The sequence below is a fragment of the Lactuca sativa genome, chromosome 9, assembly GCF_002870075.4.
Source record: "Lactuca sativa cultivar Salinas chromosome 9, Lsat_Salinas_v11, whole genome shotgun sequence".
NCBI classification, from domain to species: domain Eukaryota; kingdom Viridiplantae; phylum Streptophyta; class Magnoliopsida; order Asterales; family Asteraceae; genus Lactuca; species Lactuca sativa.
Window position 1 is genome coordinate 8,488,432 of NC_056631.2, and position 20,431 is coordinate 8,508,862.

Here is a 20,431-nt window from a genome sequence, read left to right on the forward strand (position 1 = left end):
CGAAAACCTCGTGAAATATTCTACAACTTGGCTAAGACTATTTATTATAAATAATCTTTTGTTGAAAAGTCGTTTTCGACCCCTATTGCCTCTAATTGACTAGCCCGGATCTACGGGTGTTACAATTATCTCCCCCTTAGGATGATTACATCCCGGAATCATCAACGAAACATGGCTCATTATAATGACTCCATACGTCATCTCTTCATCCTAGGTAATAATTATAACTTCTATATTCCTTCAAGTCTATCTCTCAGACTTATTGACTATAAGCAGTACTCGATCGCGCACCTGCTCTCTACCTTAGGTTAGACTCCAAATTATGACCTACCATCATGCAATGCACATTTAAACTCAGGTCTGTTAGAGTCAAATTCCGGAATGGAATATGCCTTCCTTCTTGGTTTAATGTGATATAATCACATTTTAACATGTAACATTTCTAGCTACTAACTTCTTTAAAAACGAGCACGATACTTCTATTGATCGCTTTGATTTCAATCGTTTGGTTTAAGTCGTACGCTACATCAAACTTGGTTCTCTAAACCACATAACCTACTCATCGTTGTCGGACTCAATGTGATATGACCACTAGGGTTGGTATAACAACAATCTTCTTAGTCATTACCGAAACAATGGTAACGACATACTTGAATAAAACGAAATCAATTACTAGCTTCTTGGTAACCTTGTGACTTTCCCTTATCCAAGTGTGAGTCCTGTGCTTCCGGTAGTATAGGCCTCTACTACCATTCACACCTACTCATACTCGTCCCAAGTATTGTCTCGCAGTTTCCCAAGTCACCATGCAGCAAATCACACAATCATTCAACACATCATATAGCAAAACGAAGGTTTTATTTTATTACTTGAAACGATTACATGGGTGTTCAAGTTCACCCTAGATTATGCCTTTAATAGGTTACATCATATGACACTATCTATATGGATTCTTCATAACTCGATCTCTATATATCCATCCTTACTCCTGTTTCCTTGCATCGTCAGCTGCTTCGTCAAGGACCATTTGAAATGCTCTTGCCTCTGGCTTTGGCGGCACATTTGGCTTTGTAGCCCCTTCTCTCTTTGGGAAATCTTGCTTGAAGTACCCTTCCTCGTTACATTCGTAACACACCCTTTTGGTGAATTTACACTCTTTGGCATAATGCCCATGCTTCCCACACTTGAAACAAGTCACCTCCTCACCGCATTTTCCAGAGTGTTTCTTTTTGCACTTCTCGCACCATCTTTCTTCACTCCCTCCTCCTCTAAACTTCCTTGTACTGGATTTGCTTCTCTCATCGGTCTTCGCAGACCCCTCAAACTTCCTCTTTTCGCCAACCTAGGTCTTGTTGGCGGCTCTTCCCTTGATCATCTCCTCTACCGACTTGGCAGCCCAGATAGCTGCCTCCAAAGTAGGTGCCTGACGTACTGGCACCGCGTACTCCTAGGGTAATCCCTTTGCGTACTTATCAATTTTCATCAGCTCATCTCGAACAAGACGCAAGGCAAACTCCATCTTTTCAGTGAAGTTGTTCGTGTATTCATCGATTGACATGCTTCCCTTCTTCAGGGTTAGAACATGGTTCTCTAGCTCGAGCAGGTTTTGAGCTGAGCAGTACTTTCGTTTGAATTGCACTAGAAATTATGCCCATGTCAGTTGCAGGGGCTCGTTAGGCTTAGAGTCTTCCCCAAGGTATTCCACCAACGTACAGCGCCTCCTCGAAACTGATGTACTGCAAATGTGGTCTGTTGTTTTCCCTTGCAACTGCACGTCATGAAAGTTAATTCCATCTCCGAGACCCAATCCATGACCCCGATCGGATCCTCCTTTCCAGTGAAAGTCAATGGCTTGCAAGTCATAAAATCCTTGTACTTGCATCCATTCCTCTCGACTTCGTCATCTTGGTTGTTTTGTCGAACTATTGGTGGGTTGACTTGACCAACAGTCCCACTGTAGTTTCCTTCCTCAGTCTGCCCTTCGTTCAACTCGGGCTGTTCGATCTGAATGGTCGCTTCCTCTCGATTTTGCTGGAGCAAACGCCTGGTTTCCTCCATTTGACGATCCAACATTGCCTGGATCATCGCTTGCACTTCGGCCATCGTTATTGGCTCAGCAGCGGCTACCACAACCGGTATTTTCTCAATCACTAGGGGTTGGTTTCGGTTCCCATTTGCATTCACGTTTCCGCTACGGGTCCTTGCCATCTTGATATATACACCGAATAAGGTGAATCTAGATCTTTATTTAGGATTGACGTTTAAATCATCCTTATTACTCTGAAACGTTTATATGCTAGTTCTAATATCGTAGTTAAACGCTTAGAATCCTAAACACATAAGGTTTCCAGATCCGGTCGGCATCAGACCATAGATCCGAATAAATAACAGCATATAAGGCATAAAACATTTAGCACATAAAACCATTTTAGGCATAATTCCTAAAATAAGCTAGTGCTCACACCTCACAATCATCGCCTAGCATTCTACGTTTAAGTCTAGAAATAAATCCATATTCCTAGTTCGCTTAAACTAATGCTCCGATACCAACTGTGACATCCCCATTTTCACGGTCAGAAAAGACCGATTTTGTTTATGCTTTATAAAAATCAGAGTACTTCTTTTCATAAAAATGTTGCGGAATTTGTTCCCAGAAAAACATGATAAATACATTATTAAAACATTTTCGAAGAAACGTATTTATTTCATTTTAAAATGTTTGCGATGTCATCGTTAATACGGAAACATAAGCATAAACAGAACTTACAATTATGTACACTAGTGATGTACATCTCTTTAAATCTCTCAGTGTAATGTCACTTCATATCGTCACCTGCGATATAAATAAACTGAGTGGGCCAGGTTGGGAAACTTGGTGAGTACATAGGGTTTTCAACCCACAATAATATAATTATTATGTTTAAACAATCAAATAATCAACCCAATTACCCATCCCCATTATCTTCTTTATCCTTAGGGTCTACCCTAAGAATCAGCTATTTCTCGTTCATTTATTCCTAAGGAATAGGTACGAATTCCATCGTTGTAAATGACCCATCTGTCAAACACAACTACTAATTCTGTCACTAGGGCGCAGTTGCCAAAATTGTGACATTCTCTATGGGGCGCATCTATCGGAATAGTCCTTAAGGCACATCTGCCGGGATTATGAGGTTCTCTATTAGGCGCTTCTGCCGGTAGAGTCCTTTAGGCGCTTCTGCCGGGTTTTATTGACAGTATCGTTTTCGAGAGTCCACTCGCAATACATATCAATGGGTTTTTAGAGTACACCAGTGAACACGTCGTTCACAACACCTACAGGTTGCGAGCCTGCTAGTGTTCCACTGGACTGTCTAGAATAGTCTGTGGTTGTCATCCATACTCTGCTGAATGATGGGGCCATCATTTGGGAAAAAGGCTTCTCACATCGTCCACCTCTCACCCTCACCTTACGGTCTATTTCACCTCTCAACTCATCATCCAACTCATATTTCATCTATTATATCTACGGATCTACCCATGTATTACCCCAACATTTTCGTAGATATAAAATACATATACAGTTTAAATCATTTAAAACATGTATAAAATCGTTCACCGAGCATAGACAACAAGTAAACAGACAATATGCACACATAGCACGTAGTAAATACTTCATATCTATGTGTAAGTTGAAGGGGACCATGCACTCACCTGAAAGGTAATCACTCAGCACTCGGACAATGCTTCGATACTCTCAAAACGATTTTCCTTCGATAAAACCTAGTACCAATACCACTAGGGTTTAGTCTAACGTTAACCGTGACTAATTAATTAGTCTGACTATTATTATTATTATCATATAAGCGTTAATAACACTCAATATAACTCATAATAATATCCCAAATAATTATTTTAAGGACCTAATAACATTCCTATAATTATTTGAAAGCTATATTAAAAATTGTGTAAGCGTAGCACACTTACAGCGAACTTTATCGAAAACCGGAACTTAATTGGAGCAGCGTTTCGAAACCGAAAGACTCCTTTTTCTCGGGACTCCGAGAGCCTCGGGGCTTCCTTGGGGTGCTAGGTATTTTTCCTATGGCTTAGGGGTGGTTTGGGAAGCTAGAGAGAGAATGGAATTTGTGTGTTTTTCTTCGGCAGCCCTCGCAGCCTATTTATAGGTGCGAGCCCTCGGTCATACGCTGGGCGTACAGCAACACTACGCGGGGCGTAGTTCGGATAAGGCTACAGGTGGATCCAGCTGGCTCGCACTCGATCTCGGACGGATAAGGGTGAGGGTACGCGGGGCGTATGCGAGGACCACGTGTCGGCCATCCGAAGCGAGCCGTGATCAGCAAGCAACGGTCAGGATTTTGCCACGTCATCAATAGAGCAACAGGCTTCGCAAATTTGACTACAAACTTTAAAAATTCATAACTTTCGCATACGAGCTCCGTTTTCGATGTTCTTTATATCCACGCAAAGTAGGGAACGTACTCTACAACTTTCGTTTAGACTCCATCGGCTAATTTTGAATCGATTTTGTATTTTATATTATTAACAAGCCGGGACAGGATTGGTCAGTTAAATCCTCATAACTTCTTCATCCGACGTCCGTTTTCGCCCATCTCTTTCTCGTTACACTACTCTTATCGATATCTTCGATTCTCGTTTAGGTCGTGTCGGCTAAAAATCGCTCGATCTAATATTCCCCGAGTCATCTGATCCAAATTATGGACTTAATCTAATTATAATGACTACATTGTAGCTAACACAGAGGACACTACTTTGGAAAAAGGTCAACTTATTACAAGCTATAATGTGGTAAATATGACAGTTCAAAGATCACAAATGTTTCTGAACAAAGAGTGCTAAAAATACAGTTGTAACATCGCATGTTCGAAGGACTATAACTCAACCAATATTAATCAAATTTAAATGACTTATGAACCTAACTTGTAGCTAACACAAAGGAGAATATGCAAAAACAAATTTCATATCATTCCAAGCTAGTATGAGAGAGATACGATAGCTCAAATATTAGAAAAAAATTGGCTGAAATATTTGATTCAAGCATTTTAACAAACATTTGGCGGGCAAAATCAGATGCACAAATCTTTATACTCCATTTGATGAAACATACAACATATGTAATTAATAAATACATGAATGTGACTAAATTTACAATAAAAAAGATAATGCAATGCATACCTGGAATCCGATTCCAGAATCTCTCATAGATCGAAAAACACATCCATGGCTATCGCGAAAGTCATATGTGAAGAACAAGCCGGTCGATTTCACGAATTTGGGGATTCCGATGAAGACGGTTTTAGATTCTCGTTAGATTTAAGTGAAGAAGGAGTTTCAGCAAAAGAGATCGATTCGCAAGGCTGGACTATTTTTCCTCTTTTCAATAGCGATCTTCTCATCAAGGATGAAGTTAAATCAATGGATAATGAGATTCATGCTTCTGATCCTATAACCAGTTCATTACGGAAGCTGTTCATTGATGAACCAGAAGAATCTTCTTCGTGTTCATCATCAGAAGCCAACGAATTGGAAGCTCTACCTTCTGGAACTTTCTGTGTGTGGAGGCCTAAGACGGAAAGTAGATCATCACTTGTTACGCGGGTGGAGTAGTTCTATCGGGTCTGTATGTGTGTGTGGGTACTGTATGAGATGAAGAGGGAGCGTACAACCCTAATCTGGTGGGGGTGAGGTTTTAAAACTGATATCTTAATTTAAAAGGGGATATTATTTAATTGTATCAATTTACCATAATTAATTATAGTATAGATTACTATTATACCCTTATATTTATTATTAATGATTTACTTTTTTTCCTAAATTTCTATTGGTGCATTCATGCACACAATAGTTGCTGAAAACATTTGAACCTAGCTATATATATATATATATATATATATATATATATATATATATAGAGAGAGAGAGAGAGAGAGAGAGAGAGAGGTGAGTTTAATTGAGAAAATAAAAAAAGGTTGAGAATGGGGGAATCATTCTCAGCCACTCATTTAATCTAAGCATAAAAATACACGGTGGCAAACTTGTAAATATATTAATAACCTTCAATCTCAAATACGTAACTATAGAGAATTCGATAACAGTTCGTTCATCATCAAAATTTCTCCTCAAACCTTCAACAATCATCCAGATTTCTTCAACTAAACCATCATCAATGTCATCCAGTGTTAATCAATCATCGATATTCGTGGCTGGGAGGTTCGCCGTTCAAGACAGATTTGCAACCCAAATTCATCAATTTCATCGATTTCTTTATTGAATACTCCGAATGTTCGTAGCTTGCAAGCATTTGTTAAAGTTCATAACGGATTTGGAACTGGAATTTCCCATATTTGCAAACGAAATCAGTTGGAATCGAAATTTCTTCGTTGTTCATGAAATTAGAATCGGAGTTCTGGACTCGTAGTCACAGTCGACATTGAAGGACTCAGAATCGGTACTCACAGGTTCCCAATCAGATTTTCGGAAATCAAAATCAAAATGAGAAATCGATCAGACATAGGATGTCGCATTTGAAGTCGAAATCGAAAGTATATGATGATTTGGAATTGATAACTTGATGTTTTTAACATTTTTAAAATAGTTAACGTGTATGCACTCCAACTGTTTAATGAAACCATGCATTATAAACTTAATATTTTTAACCCCAAAAGTTATAATTGTTTAATTGCCCCGAAAACATTTAGATTAACCAATGTGGCACCTTTTTCTATAAAAATGACAGTTTTAGTCATTTTCATGAAAATTGACATTTTTTGTCCTTAAACCATTTTTATTGACCTTTTCCACCCAAACTTTATTTGAATAGTAATTTCAGTCCAAAACTATTTCATTTGTCATTTCCAGCCTTTATTTGCAAAAAGTTACATTTTTGGCCCAATTTCCATAAGTTTTACAATTTTGACCCTAAAATAAAAAACTTTGCATTTTTAGTCCAATTTATTAATAAATTAATTTTCAACCCCTTTAAAGTTTATTTATGTTTTAGACTCATATTTTGTTAGGTTTTCCATTTCAGCCCCTCAAGATTTCCTTTTTTTGCAACCTTGGGCCCAAAATCTCGTAAAAAACAATTTAAAACCCAATATGCAAAATTTTATGTTTTTGACCCTTTGAAAAGTATGTTTTTCATAAAAATCAGATTTTATACTAATAAACAACTTATAACCCACATAAAACCGAAAATTTACAATTTACACCCAATATTTGTTATTTTTGCAAAAATGACACTTGTAAGGTTCTTTGGTTTTGTTTTTCACCTTTTTAACTTAAGAACCCTTAGATCTATGATGTATGTTTGTTTATAAAGTTTTTTTTCATGATTAGTTCACCCTTTTTGTTATAGATCTCGAAATATAACAAATATTTCATATTATCACAACCAAAAACTAAAGAATTCACATATAGCATGCAAACACACATAAATCATCACATAATACATGTATTCTCCCCCCCAAAAACAAGTAAAAACCAAAAACAAGGGGGGTATGAACTCACCTTGCTTAGTTACTAACGGTTTTGAAGAAGAATGAAAGAAGATGGTGTTGTTTTTTGCCCTAACAAGCTCCTTGAAAAGATCGTTGGCTTAGATATATGGGTTCTAAGATGTAAGGTCACGAATTTTATATGAGTTAAGAGGATATTTTTGAAGTTATAAAGAAGCTAAGCCATGGATGAGGATTTTGGTGGAAGAACTTTCTTGAAAATGCCCAAGATCACGAAATCTTTTAGAGGAAGGATGAGTTGTTGTTGTGAGTGTTTGAGAGAAAATTCAAGTGAAGTGTGTGTGTGTGTGTGTGTGTGTGTGAGTGTGTTCCTCCTTCGGACGAGAATAAGAGAGGAGAGAAGAGAGAAAGAAGTGAAGTGATAGTTGCAAGGAGACATGAGAAGTTGCATGGAAGTCCAACATGTAATAAGGAGGTGGCTAACCCTCCTTAACTCCCTTAATTTCCCTTTTTTCTTGTTTTCTACTTGGGCCGAGAGAGGGAAAAGAATGGCTTGGGCCTTTTATGCTTGAGTCCCATAATATGAGGCCCAATTTGATGGTTTTCGGCCCATTAGGACTTTAAAGTAGTTCACGGCCCACATCTTGCATAAAAGAATGGATTTAAGTCCATTAAGGCTAATTGGATTTGTTATGGCCCAACAAGGCTCATTAAAGGTAAACTAGTCCATTTTAGACTTATAAGGCCCAAAAAGGTTAAGTCTCATGAGAGTGGGTCTAATGAGAGCCCATTTAAGAGTTCTAAGCCCAAAATAGTCAAATTGGAAGCTTATTGGTCCATTAGGCCCAATAAGGAAATCCTAGTCCATATTGGACTTAAACTCGGATTTCTAGGGTTTCGAATCTTTTGTTGACTATTTGAGTGTTTGTATAGAGTGTTTGATGGAATTTTGTTGTCATTGAGTAAGCATCATACATGCTTTCAAGTTTTAGTTACAATGTTATCCTTGTTTAATGTTTACAAAACATTAGAATTCCTAGTTGTGACAGCGACTTATTGGGTACTTCAAACCTAAGGTCATGAATGATACGGTGTTCAGTAATAACAATCAGAAATGATAGCTAATATTTTATACCATTGTTGATTATCCATATCTATGGTTTACATATAGGAATTGAAAGGTTAAATGTCAAATGGATTTCTTGGCTTTAAAATCTTTTGATCATTTTGTAATTATTTATTAGGCCCTTACTAGTTGTTTGGGAAAAAAAGAACAACAAACGTCAAATAGATAAACCTATTTTGTTACGGGGAAACAACAATATTTGAGAATAAGTTTACATGCTGCACTTATAAACACATATAGTATAATGCTATATTGGTATCACAGAAAAATATATATAATAGTGATTGATACTATATGGAGTTTCTTTCACACGTACATATCACGAATAAATATCATCAACATCTTTAATCTTGATTAAGTGATAAGATAATAGTACAAGGCATAGTTGGTAGTCAAAACACAAACAAAACTTTTTAGTGCGATGATGATCTTGAACCATGTGAGTAATAAGAAACAAACAAAAAGAAAATGCATAGCTGTATCTTCTCAATCAAAACAAAAAAATATATAGTTGTGCGACATTCTAACAAAAAAAGATAAATATTTGTAGCTTCTCAGTTAAAAATAAAGTAAGCAAAAACCCTAAATGTTCACTGATAATTAAAGATTTAAACTTAAAACAATACATAATCAAATGAACCTAATTTAATAATATAATTACAATGGAACATGTTTTGTAAAAATACTTGTAGATAGTTTTCCATTGGGGTATGTATGTTCCTTGAATTTCTTCCATGAATATAATCATCCATAGTCAAAGAAGTTATAGGAAAGATGACGACTTCATATCTTAATAGAAGACGATATGTATGGCAATTGATTTGAATTTGCAACCTAGAGGCTAGCAATTTTACCATAGAATTCCAACAAGTATTTTGGTCCCAAAATTTTATTAGGCCCTAGGTGGTCACACGTGTTGACCCTCTTCCAGTCCGACCCTAAATAGAGTGTAGCCAAGATATAAGATTCAACAAATAATGATTTTATTGAAATGAATGTTCACGGTCCATCCACAAAAACATTTTGTGTTGAGATACCTTGTGAAACACATCGACCTCATTGAATGTAATTAAGCTTCGACAAACAATATGAAATATATGAATCAATTATGGCCATTGATGAAAGTGTTATAGTTGATTCAATATGAATCGACCAGAAAAAAATCATGTCACGTTGTAAACTTGAATAAACCATATATGTTTTTTTAGAACGGCTGATATTGAATATTAAAACAGTAACAATTACAACGATATGTTAAGAATGGGATTTTGAAGCATATAAGTTATAAGGAACTAAAAACAATTTATAGTTTGTTAGACAATCTTTACTGATAAGTAATAAGTTTGTACAATCATTTCATACCGTCAAACGTACTACCACCACCATACTTTACATCACCGCACACTACCGCCCTTCACTTTGGGGGAAATACCACCACCACACCTTTAACATCCTAAAAATTTCAACAAATTTAAACTTTTCAAAACAACCTGTTACAAAAAATGGTTTTTATAGACCATTCTTTCCAAAACGTGATTTAAACCAAGGATCTGTAAGCACAAAGCTTAGTGAGTTCCCCCAAAGTACCATCATATAAACAGATAACATATACAAACAAGCATGCTCAAATACTCATGCATGGTCAAATCAGCCTCGGGCTGGAATACCAGGCATGTCTACGATGGGCCAGTCATCCTCGGGATGGAATACCCTCGTATCATAAGCATGTTGGTCCAATCAACAATCGAGTTGGAATACCAAACATGTCGGGTCCAATCAACCATCAGGTTGGAATACCCCATGCCTATTAACTGATGCACAAAGCATTCCGGTCTCACAATATACCATACAATCATGTCCGGTCCAATCAACCATCGGGTTGGAATGCCAATATACAACGGGTCCAGTCATCCTCAGGATGGAATACCCTCGGGCTTAATCAACTATCGATTTGGAATGCCCCCGGTCTGTTGGCTCAGACACATAGCAGTAAAACCTCAACCACCAACAAATATATAACCAGTCAACAGACAATCAGGCAGATCTACAGATCACTAAGCATAGCATCATCCTATATAACAAGATATCTATCTAGCAAATCACTACATCACAATAACATACTATCACATAACAGTACTAATCGAATGGGTCGGGATTGTTGCCTTCGATCCGAAAGTACAGTGAGGAAAACTCACCTAAAGCGACTGAATATCTCATAGAAATGCTCAGACCGCTGATCCAAAAATCTTCGTGCGCTTGAGAAGATAGATCATGATGCACTAAGCCTGGATCTACAAGCTCCAAGAAATCTCATGCTTCTCCAAGAAGCTCCTTCGTCTTCTATGAGCACCAGGATGCATGAAATACCACCAAGAACTCAAGAACCACACCAATTGAGGCTAGTGCTTCATTTCTAGGGTAAAATAGGAAGGAGGCTAAAGATAATAGGGTTTGGTGGTGAATTAAGGTGCTTAAATAGGGTCCAAGACACTAAATTAGGATTTGGGACTCACTGGAGTATGCCCAGTGTACTTCTGGTACACCATGCGTACTCTATAATGCTTACGCGACCAATCTGCCTAGTAAGCCCAGCGTACTAGGCTTACCAACCAAACTTCCAAGAGCCATAACTTCTTCATTCTAAGTCTGTTTTCGACGATCCTTATATCCCCGGAAAAGTAACGAGAATCTCTACACTTTTATCAACTCATCCTTTCCTTAAAACTTTCCAAAAAAATCCAAAATTCATAAAAGGCCCAACTGCCACTTTATGGTTATATCCTTGGGCTCCAAATCAGAAACCGAACTCCCATATCATCTGTCCTACCTTACCCACACCCAAATGGGTCTAAATATCTCTTTCTCAAAGTCCCTAAGCCTTGTGATAACCAGACTTTGGGTCGCAGCCCAGAATTAGGAAACGATTTGAGAAGTGGTGTTACAACTCCCCCTACTTAAATTGGATTTTGTCTTCGAAATCACTCCTTAATCCAATTGGGAACCTAACACTCAGGCCCACACCCTTAACCAAGAACAAAACACTGATCCTTTTACTGATCTATACAAGTATATCCTTTGATTGAAGAGATTGTATCTAATCTATACCAAGACCCGATCTCCATCACAAGATATCGGGTCTGCTATCTATTATAAACATATATGTATCATAACCTAATATACAAAAATATCGTCCTAAAATACAAAGATAACTAAGATCATGGACTTCACGCTGAAGTTGAACACTCTTGAGCTGACGTTGATGCTAGTGATGACGCTGGCGTTGGTGGTCAACATGTATATATGTTTTATCCAGCGTGTAAGTATGTTGGATCATAAGGTGTGACCTTATATATATATATATATATATATATATATATATATATATATATAGGAAAAGTGAATATGTGGTTGTCATGTATGTAATATCATATCATATCATAGTATATTATAAAGGAAGCATTTTTTCTTTCACCACATTCATTTGAAGCTCCCATGACTTTTCAATTTATTTCTAATAATAATTATAAGTTGGTTAATAAGGTTAAATAAATATCAAACTTAAAGTGTAATCATATATAAACTAAATTTCAATATTAAAATAATATCTTTACTTCTACTTATTAAGTGATTTTTTAGACTTTTAACATATTATACTTAATTTATTAGTTTTAATATATTATTGGATGTAAACTGTTATCATTTTAAAGATACAATTTTGGAACAATTTATATATAATACTTAAATTATTAATTTGAATATAACATTACAGGGTCAACTTAAATATAAATTTTAGTTTAACTTAAACAACCCAAAAAATATTTTGTAGATAGTTAAAGTGATTAATTGTAGTGTTTTTCTAATAATGATTATAAGTTGGTTAATAAGGTTAAAAAATATCAAACCTAAAACGTAATCATAAATAGACTAAATGTCAATTTTAAAATAATATCTTTACTTTTATTTATAAAGTTATGCCTTTAACTTTTAACATATTATACTTAATTTATTAGATTTAATATGTTGTTGTATGTAACTATTATCAGTTTAAAAATACAACTTTTGAACAGTTTGAACAAAATACTTAAATTGTTATTTTAAATATAACATTAAAATGTCAACTTAAATATAAATTTCAGTTCCACTTGAAAAACCAAAAAATATTTTGTAAATAGTTAAAAGTGATAAATTGTAGTGATAAATGCAAGAACTAAATTGTAATTTCAATTTAACTACAATATTTCTTAAAGATATTTTTATAATCGTTAAACGTTTTCAAATAAGTAGCTTAAAATAACTTACAATAACAATAGTTAAAAATAACTCTATATAAATGATTATATTGTTACCTTTAAATCAAAAAACAATGTTTGATGTTTTAAATAATTATAATGATAAAAATTAATACATTAAGCAAATAAATTTTAAAAAATTAATTAACAATAACAACTATAAATAACATTAAACCATATATTATATTTAATTTTCTTCATGTATAACTCGTGGGTAGAAGTCATTCAAACGATTGAGATTATGGTTATAATAGATGTATATATTATCATATAATTCAAAATAATCAATATAGTATATCAATTTAGTATACAAATTATTATATCAAATTTAACAACAACGTTATTGCTATATTAAAAAAAAACATATATTTGTAAAGACTTCAACTATATAGGTGTTTTTACGTAATGCGACGGCATTCGCCTAATTAGGTATATAACTATCAAAGTTGACTTCATTTTGATTAAAAAACACAATTTTTTTCATTGTTAGCTTCTTTCTATTGCTTTTGAGCTCATATTATTTCTTATTTAATAATTTATCCCCAATATCTATGCATTTGGAATGTCTTGTTTATATAGACCTCTAGTAGGCTTCATAACTTTCTTTGACACCTATTAAATATGATGTATTATGGGAAGAAGTTTATTGGATTTTTAATGAATAATTTCAATCTTTCACTATAGTTTTTTATATTAAATATGAATATGAAGGCTTATAGGTAGTTGATAATGTATTCTTATACATGGTTTGTGGTGCAAAATTAAATATTTGAAACTCCATAAAAATGTGTACAAATCCTATCATCTAGTCTAATAGAGGATAAAGAAAGATGGTAGAGAGATTTGATTGCATTTAGTTAAAACTATTTACTTTTTGATGGTTCTATGTCTAATGTTATATACATAACAGTCACGTATTCCCTAAGCTATATATATATATATATATAATATATATATATATATATATATATATATATATATATATATATATATATATATATATATCAAAATAAAGAATAACATAGTTTTAAATTTTAGTTACCTTTAAAAACCATATATAAAGGCACATATAAGAAGCATTTATTATAAAAACATTAACATAATTAAATGCAAAATACATTAATTACAAGGAATATTCTATATAATTGGTACATTTTATATCTTTCAATGACAAATAATCACTTTAATTAATGCATTTCACAATTTATTACGGTAATAATTCCTATAATTAATGATTCTCATGTTTACCTACTCTTTAAGGCACATATTACAAAATCCTTATATTTATTAATCATAAAAGTAATAAAAGTTGTCCTAAAAACATAACCAATGAAAATAAAATAGCTTTGATATACATGTAGATTGAAAAGATAATAGTTACAATTATTATTATTATTTTAGGGAGAATGACTTGAGAGGATAACGCACTTTAGCTTTTGGTTATATTTGGTCACTAAATTATTTTTCGTGCTTTATTAACCCTTGAACTTGTTGAAACGTGTACATTATACCATTATGACCGGTAATAGTGGGTTTTGCCGGTTTCCGGCGTTTCCGGCCAAACATGAGTTTTCCGGTCATTTTCTCCGGCCAAACATGAGGTTTTTGGTCATCTTCTCCTTCCTGTCGAGTGAAACAACCAAACACCCCTGAATATTGTTGCTTCCTGCCCTCTTTCTCTCTTGTGTTTTCGTGCGAAAACAGACGAGGAAGCTGCCGGAGCATCCCCCCCACCTGCTGTTGTTGCTCGTTTTTCTTCCTTCAGACCTGATGCCGCCTCCCTCCCCTTCGCATTACACAATCGAGACAGAAGAAGAACAGTTGAGAAGCTGCTTGAGCAGCCCCCTCGCTGCACCCACCGAAGCCAGCAGCTCTACTGCCTTCATGTTTCTTTTTTTACTTTCATTATTTCTTCTTCTAGATCAAGTAGCAACAACCTGAAAATCGAGTTTAGACATGGAAGATGACCGGAAAATCGAGTTTGGCCGGAGAAGATGACCGAAAAACTCATGTTTGGCCGAAAACAACGTCGGAAACCGGTAAAACCCACTATTACTGGTCATAATGGTATAATGTACACATTTCAACAAGTTCAAGGATTAATAAAGCACAAAAAATAATTTAATGATCAAATGTGACCAAAAGCTAAAGTGCGTTACCCTCTCAAGTCGTTATCCCATTATTTTAAGTCGTGCGAGGACTCATTTTTCAATCATCAATATTTATCCTAAGATAAATCAAGAGACAGCGAGCTCAAGCTTTTCGCCGTCTGAAGTTCTTGTGTTATAACTTATACGTAAAAAAATCTGACTTTGATATTGAAAAATAATAATAATAATAAAATAAAATAATAATAATTGACGGACTTCACCCTTGTTACAATAAGCTAAATCTAGTTTCCCTTATTTTTCTTGTAAACTTTCTTATTGATATTTTTAATTCTATATAGTCTTCAAAATGTATGATTGTTGATTGGAATGTGAATTATTGGACACCAAATCGTATAATGATATGATTCCTTAACCCAACCAACATTGTAATCAAATAATTTTCGTGACTCTAACACCTCATCTATTATTTTATTTTATTTTATTGCTTTTTAATCAGTTATTATATATATATATATATATATATATATATATATATATAATATATATATATATATATATATATATATATATATATATATATATATATATATATATATATATATATATATATATATATATATAGTTGTGGTGGCGGTCCGAAGTGTTGTGGACTTGGAAGGTGTACGTATCTGCATATTGCATATGGGAACAAATTATTTAATTGTTGGTTTGTTGCAGCTTGAAATAATAATAATTAGTTTTCATATTTTGGTTATACATTATTTTTATTTCAGCTATTTGTTATGGATTAAATAGTTAATTTTGCATAATGATTTTCATTATAACTATATCAAAGTTGATTATTAAGTGAAGGTTGTGTTTGGCTAGTTTATAAGTAACTAAAAAATAGTTCATAGGTAACTTTTTTTAAAACTACTCATACTAGCTTTTTTAATAAGTTTATTAAGTTTTTTTTTATCAAATATATCACTTATCACTTAAAAAAATAATAATAATAATAAATAAAAAATAAAAAAATAAAAAAAAACTCGATTCTGTATATGCATTTTTGTCTTATTTTACATATCTTAACTAATTTTATCAACATCATTTTATAGCTATATATTGAATACATATACAAATAGAGCATCAGTTACGTTATTTTGATATTCTTTTCAAACCATGTTTCGAATATTAACCTTTTTTTACCTTTCAATTGAATATTTATATACACATACTTTTTTAATGCTTACATGATCTTAGTAATATATATTATGAGTATTCACACAAATGATAAATATACAAGGTAACACAACATGAGTTATATTAGGAGAGACAAATGTTATTGTACTATTTTTCTTCATCGATTGATCTTTAGGTAATTACATGTTAATATATAACTTTTTTGATAGTTAATATTCAATGTAATGACCATCACGTATAAGAATCTTACGATATCAATCAGTTTTTTAGTCTATGATTGTCATTCACATGTAAATAGTGAATATAAATAATAAATATCTATATGTTCAAATAAATAATAAATATCTATATGAATTCAAATAAATATTCACATTCACATATAAAACTAACTAAATTCACATGTGAATTAATTCACTTGTATTTTTTTTTTTTACTATTTAAACATTTTGATCATACAAAAACGAATCCATTAAGATTTACAACTTAATCTACTCAAATTCATATGTGAATTATTAAAGGTTATTGCAAAAATATAATACAATGATCATGATTAATATATGTTAAAACTAGATATAATCCAGATTAATAATGTAAATATGAACAAGCCAAAACTTTATGAAATAGACAAATAGTTCATATTTACATAGTAAATTTAAACAAGCTGAATCAACTATTTTATAAATTAAATATAGTTTAGATTTTACATACGCATCCAACTTATAAATACCATTGATATTTTGCAACCCGACGTTCACCATCACATCATTGGTTCTTAGTTTTTGTTTTTTTCTTTTTAGTCGTTCAGAAAAAAGTAATATTGCACTTAAAAATCTAAAACAATTACAAGCCAAAATTCTAGACGATTGTATTGGAATTTTAATTGAAAACGAAATATTATTATGCTTCTGAAAGAGAAAATTACCAATTATTGGAAAAATGGACCAATTAGACTAAAAGGCTAAGTAAAACTAAAAGTATAAGAACAGTCATATATGATTTCAAGGAAAGCCATATAAAATTATAAAGTATAAACATCATTTGGACATCTCTTCGATTTATTTAAATTTTTTTTCTACATTATATAAAATTATCTCTTATCTCCCTAAAGAGAAGAGGATACTAAAATTGGTAAAAAGAAAAAAAAAACAACTTTAAAATAAAAATAACAAAAGAAAAACCAAAATTTCACCACCTACTTCTAAACACATCTTACAAACAAACAAAAACCCATACGTTTATTTAACATTGGACCACAATACCCCTCTCTCACTCATCACGGTCAAAGTTGTGAAGAAGTGAAGAATGGAATTTGGGGACACCATAATGGTAATTTGACATAACTGCTATGAGTTCATTAATCCGTCCAAAACCATTTCTTGGCATCTGCATTCTTCACTGCAAAAAGCTTTCTCACCCCTGTTTAACACACACAATAATTCACATACTTCAGTACCCATGATCAAAGATTCACCAATAACTCTTTAGGAAAATATATTCTTAAAATGTATGAGAATTTCATTTAAAAAGTCACTACATGATATCGAATAATAAAAATTAGATACTAAGAATAAAATACAAGAGCATAAATCATAATAACAATTTAACTATGCAATTGACCCATAAAGATTATTATCGCCACTATTATTTGACTTATAGTCTGATTATCGTATCAATCATGTCCACTTTCGCAATCCAAGTCCAAACACCAACTAAATTTGGAATAATCACAACTGATTGCGATGAATCAAAATAAAGATATCTCAAAAAGATTTGATTTTGTTAATTACAAGTAGAATTCAAAGTTGGCAGTATTAACCTGTACATGAAAATGTCACTGCCTTCTTCAAGATTTTTCTTGCAGGTGTTACAGAAGCTTACAAAACTCTCCAATGGCACTTCTGATCCGACCCGAATACCGCAGCGGCTCTCCACAACACAATTATCATAAATATGGGTCGTTTTCGGGTTAGGCCCATGTGAGATCACTCGAGTATACTCCTCTGAGAGCTCCATCTCACTCAAAGACAAAGGACCTGTAAAAAATCTCGGCGATCCGAATCCAGTTGGAGTTGGACCGGCTGAAAATTGAGAATTTCGGGTCTTGATCCCAAAATCACCAGGTGATTCGGGTGACCCGTTTGGAAATGGTTCTGGGATTTTAATTTTTAACTTTGATCCAAGCAGAACTTTTCGGCTAGTGGTACCAGGTTTACAAATATTGTCATTAGAGTTTTCTTGAATGAGAACAAGAGCAAGAGCAATTCCTTCAGAACCAACTTTCTCAGATGGGTGTTTTTTTTCAACGACCTTTGTGGCTTTTTCTGGGTTTTTACTGAACCCAAATGGGTTGCCGGGAAAATTGATTAACTGTTTGTTGGTGTCAAGAATGGAGGTCGGTGAAAGATTTTTAGGCAAGAATCCACCATTGAAGAACCTTGGAGAACCAAGAAAAGATGAAATAGATCGGGTCGGGTTCTGTGGAGTAGGGGGTGAAAGAGACGAAGCTTGGTGATCCGCCATGATCGGTGATTGTTTTGTTACAGCTCTGGATCTGTTCCTCAGCATCAGTAACATGGAAACTAAAATCTCCTAACAGAATAAAGAGAAAAACAAAATGAAGAAAGAGATTGACAGATTACAAAGTGTTAGTGGAATCAAAAAACCCTCAAGAATTTGCTGTCCAAAAGGAGAATGAGAAATCAAGAAAAACAAGAAGTGATTCGAATCAACACCCAGGTGTTGGTGACAAAATTGAGATTAGATTTTCTGAGATTCAATCTCCCCATTTAATCTCTACTCTTCGAAAATGGCGACACAATTAGCATCCGAGAGAGAGAGGGAGTTTTCCTTTGGTTGTCATGGATTGGGGATTTTCAAGAGAAGATAAGGAGAGAGAAAGAAAAAAAAGAGAAAGAGAGTGTCGTTTTGAAATTGATATTCTATAAAATAATATACAAATAAGATAATCAATGATAACAAATCAAAAATAAAGGTAACCGTAATTTTGGTGATTGGTAGAGTACTGTTCGGATAAAACCGAATTATTCAATTGGACAATTTGGATTGGACTATTTGGTTCGGATATTCGGATTTTTAGATTGGTTTTCAACAAAACCGAATTATTATTTTGGATTCCGGATTGGTTTAGGTTTATAAAATAAGAACCGAATACTCCAAAAAAACCGAATAAATATTTATTATTTATCTATTTATAACATATATCTATAGTTATTTATTAATTTTGTAATTTATTTTTTCAAATTGGTTCAAAACATTTCACCCGATAAAAAAAACATTAATATGCATTTTCTTTCAAAAGTTTTCTATCTATAAAATATTTAACTATTATATATCTTCTTATTATTTGTTTATAAATTTAAAATCACAACTAAATAATTTGTTTTTGCTTCTTGTGTAAAGTTGGGTAATATTATAATTATATGTCTTGTTAAAAAATTTCGGTTTATGAAAACCGAATTATAAAAACCGATCCAACCGAATTGTAATTGGTTCGGATCGGATCGGATTTGAATTTAGTTTGGACTATTTGGATTCATGTTTTGAAAACCGAAATCAATTTGGATTCACTTGATTGGATCGGATCAAACCGATCCATCCAAACGAACACCCCTAATTCGTAAAAGGGAAAATTTGATTTTAATATAAAAAATAAAAAGAAGATTAAAAAAAAAGCTTTTTAATCTAAATCCCTCATCCTCTCCTCCCCATCAAAGGTTTGTGCCATTTATTCCCTCATTCTTCGTCCTAGTCTACCGGTTATTCTTTTTTCAAATATCACTCTGGTAAAGTTGTCATCAACCCACTTACTACTACTAGATCCCGTATTTAAAGCTCGTTTTTGTTGACATCTACTCTTAATACCATCTTGACTGCTCGTGCTCATTTATCTAATTATGTTCCCGGTGACCAATACAGTGGGTTCTTGGTGTCATAACGTGGCGAATCTAGACCAAAAAAATCACGTGTTTCCTAAATTAAGTAAAGTCAATAAAAAAATTCAACAACACTTGTCTGGGGTCGGGTCGGGTCGTGTACCTTAAAAAACTAAAAAACTGGACGAATCAGTTCAACTTGTTAACATCGATCAGATACCACCGATTAAAAATTTTAACAAAACGATTGAAATATAAATGAAAAAAACAGTATGTTTTTAAAGAAAAACTAGTTAATTATTGGTTCATTGATCAAGCGGTCAACGGAGAGTAAGGCCCCGTTTAATATGCA

General features: G+C 33.5%; 1 protein-coding gene across 1 annotated transcript; it reads right to left on the reverse strand.

Annotated features, from left to right (window-relative positions):
• Positions 1-17,182: 17,182 nt before the first annotated feature.
• On the reverse strand, positions 17,183-19,107 carry LOC111921668 (FCS-Like Zinc finger 8). The gene is made up of 2 exons (XM_023917249.3): positions 18,003-19,107; positions 17,183-17,602 (listed from the first exon to the last, which is right to left on the reverse strand). The coding sequence occupies exons 1-2, from the start codon at positions 18,758-18,760 to the stop codon at positions 17,530-17,532; spliced, it is 831 nt and encodes a 276-aa protein (XP_023773017.1). The 5' UTR covers positions 18,761-19,107; the 3' UTR covers positions 17,183-17,529.
• Between the last annotated feature and the right edge of the window lie 1,324 nt (positions 19,108-20,431).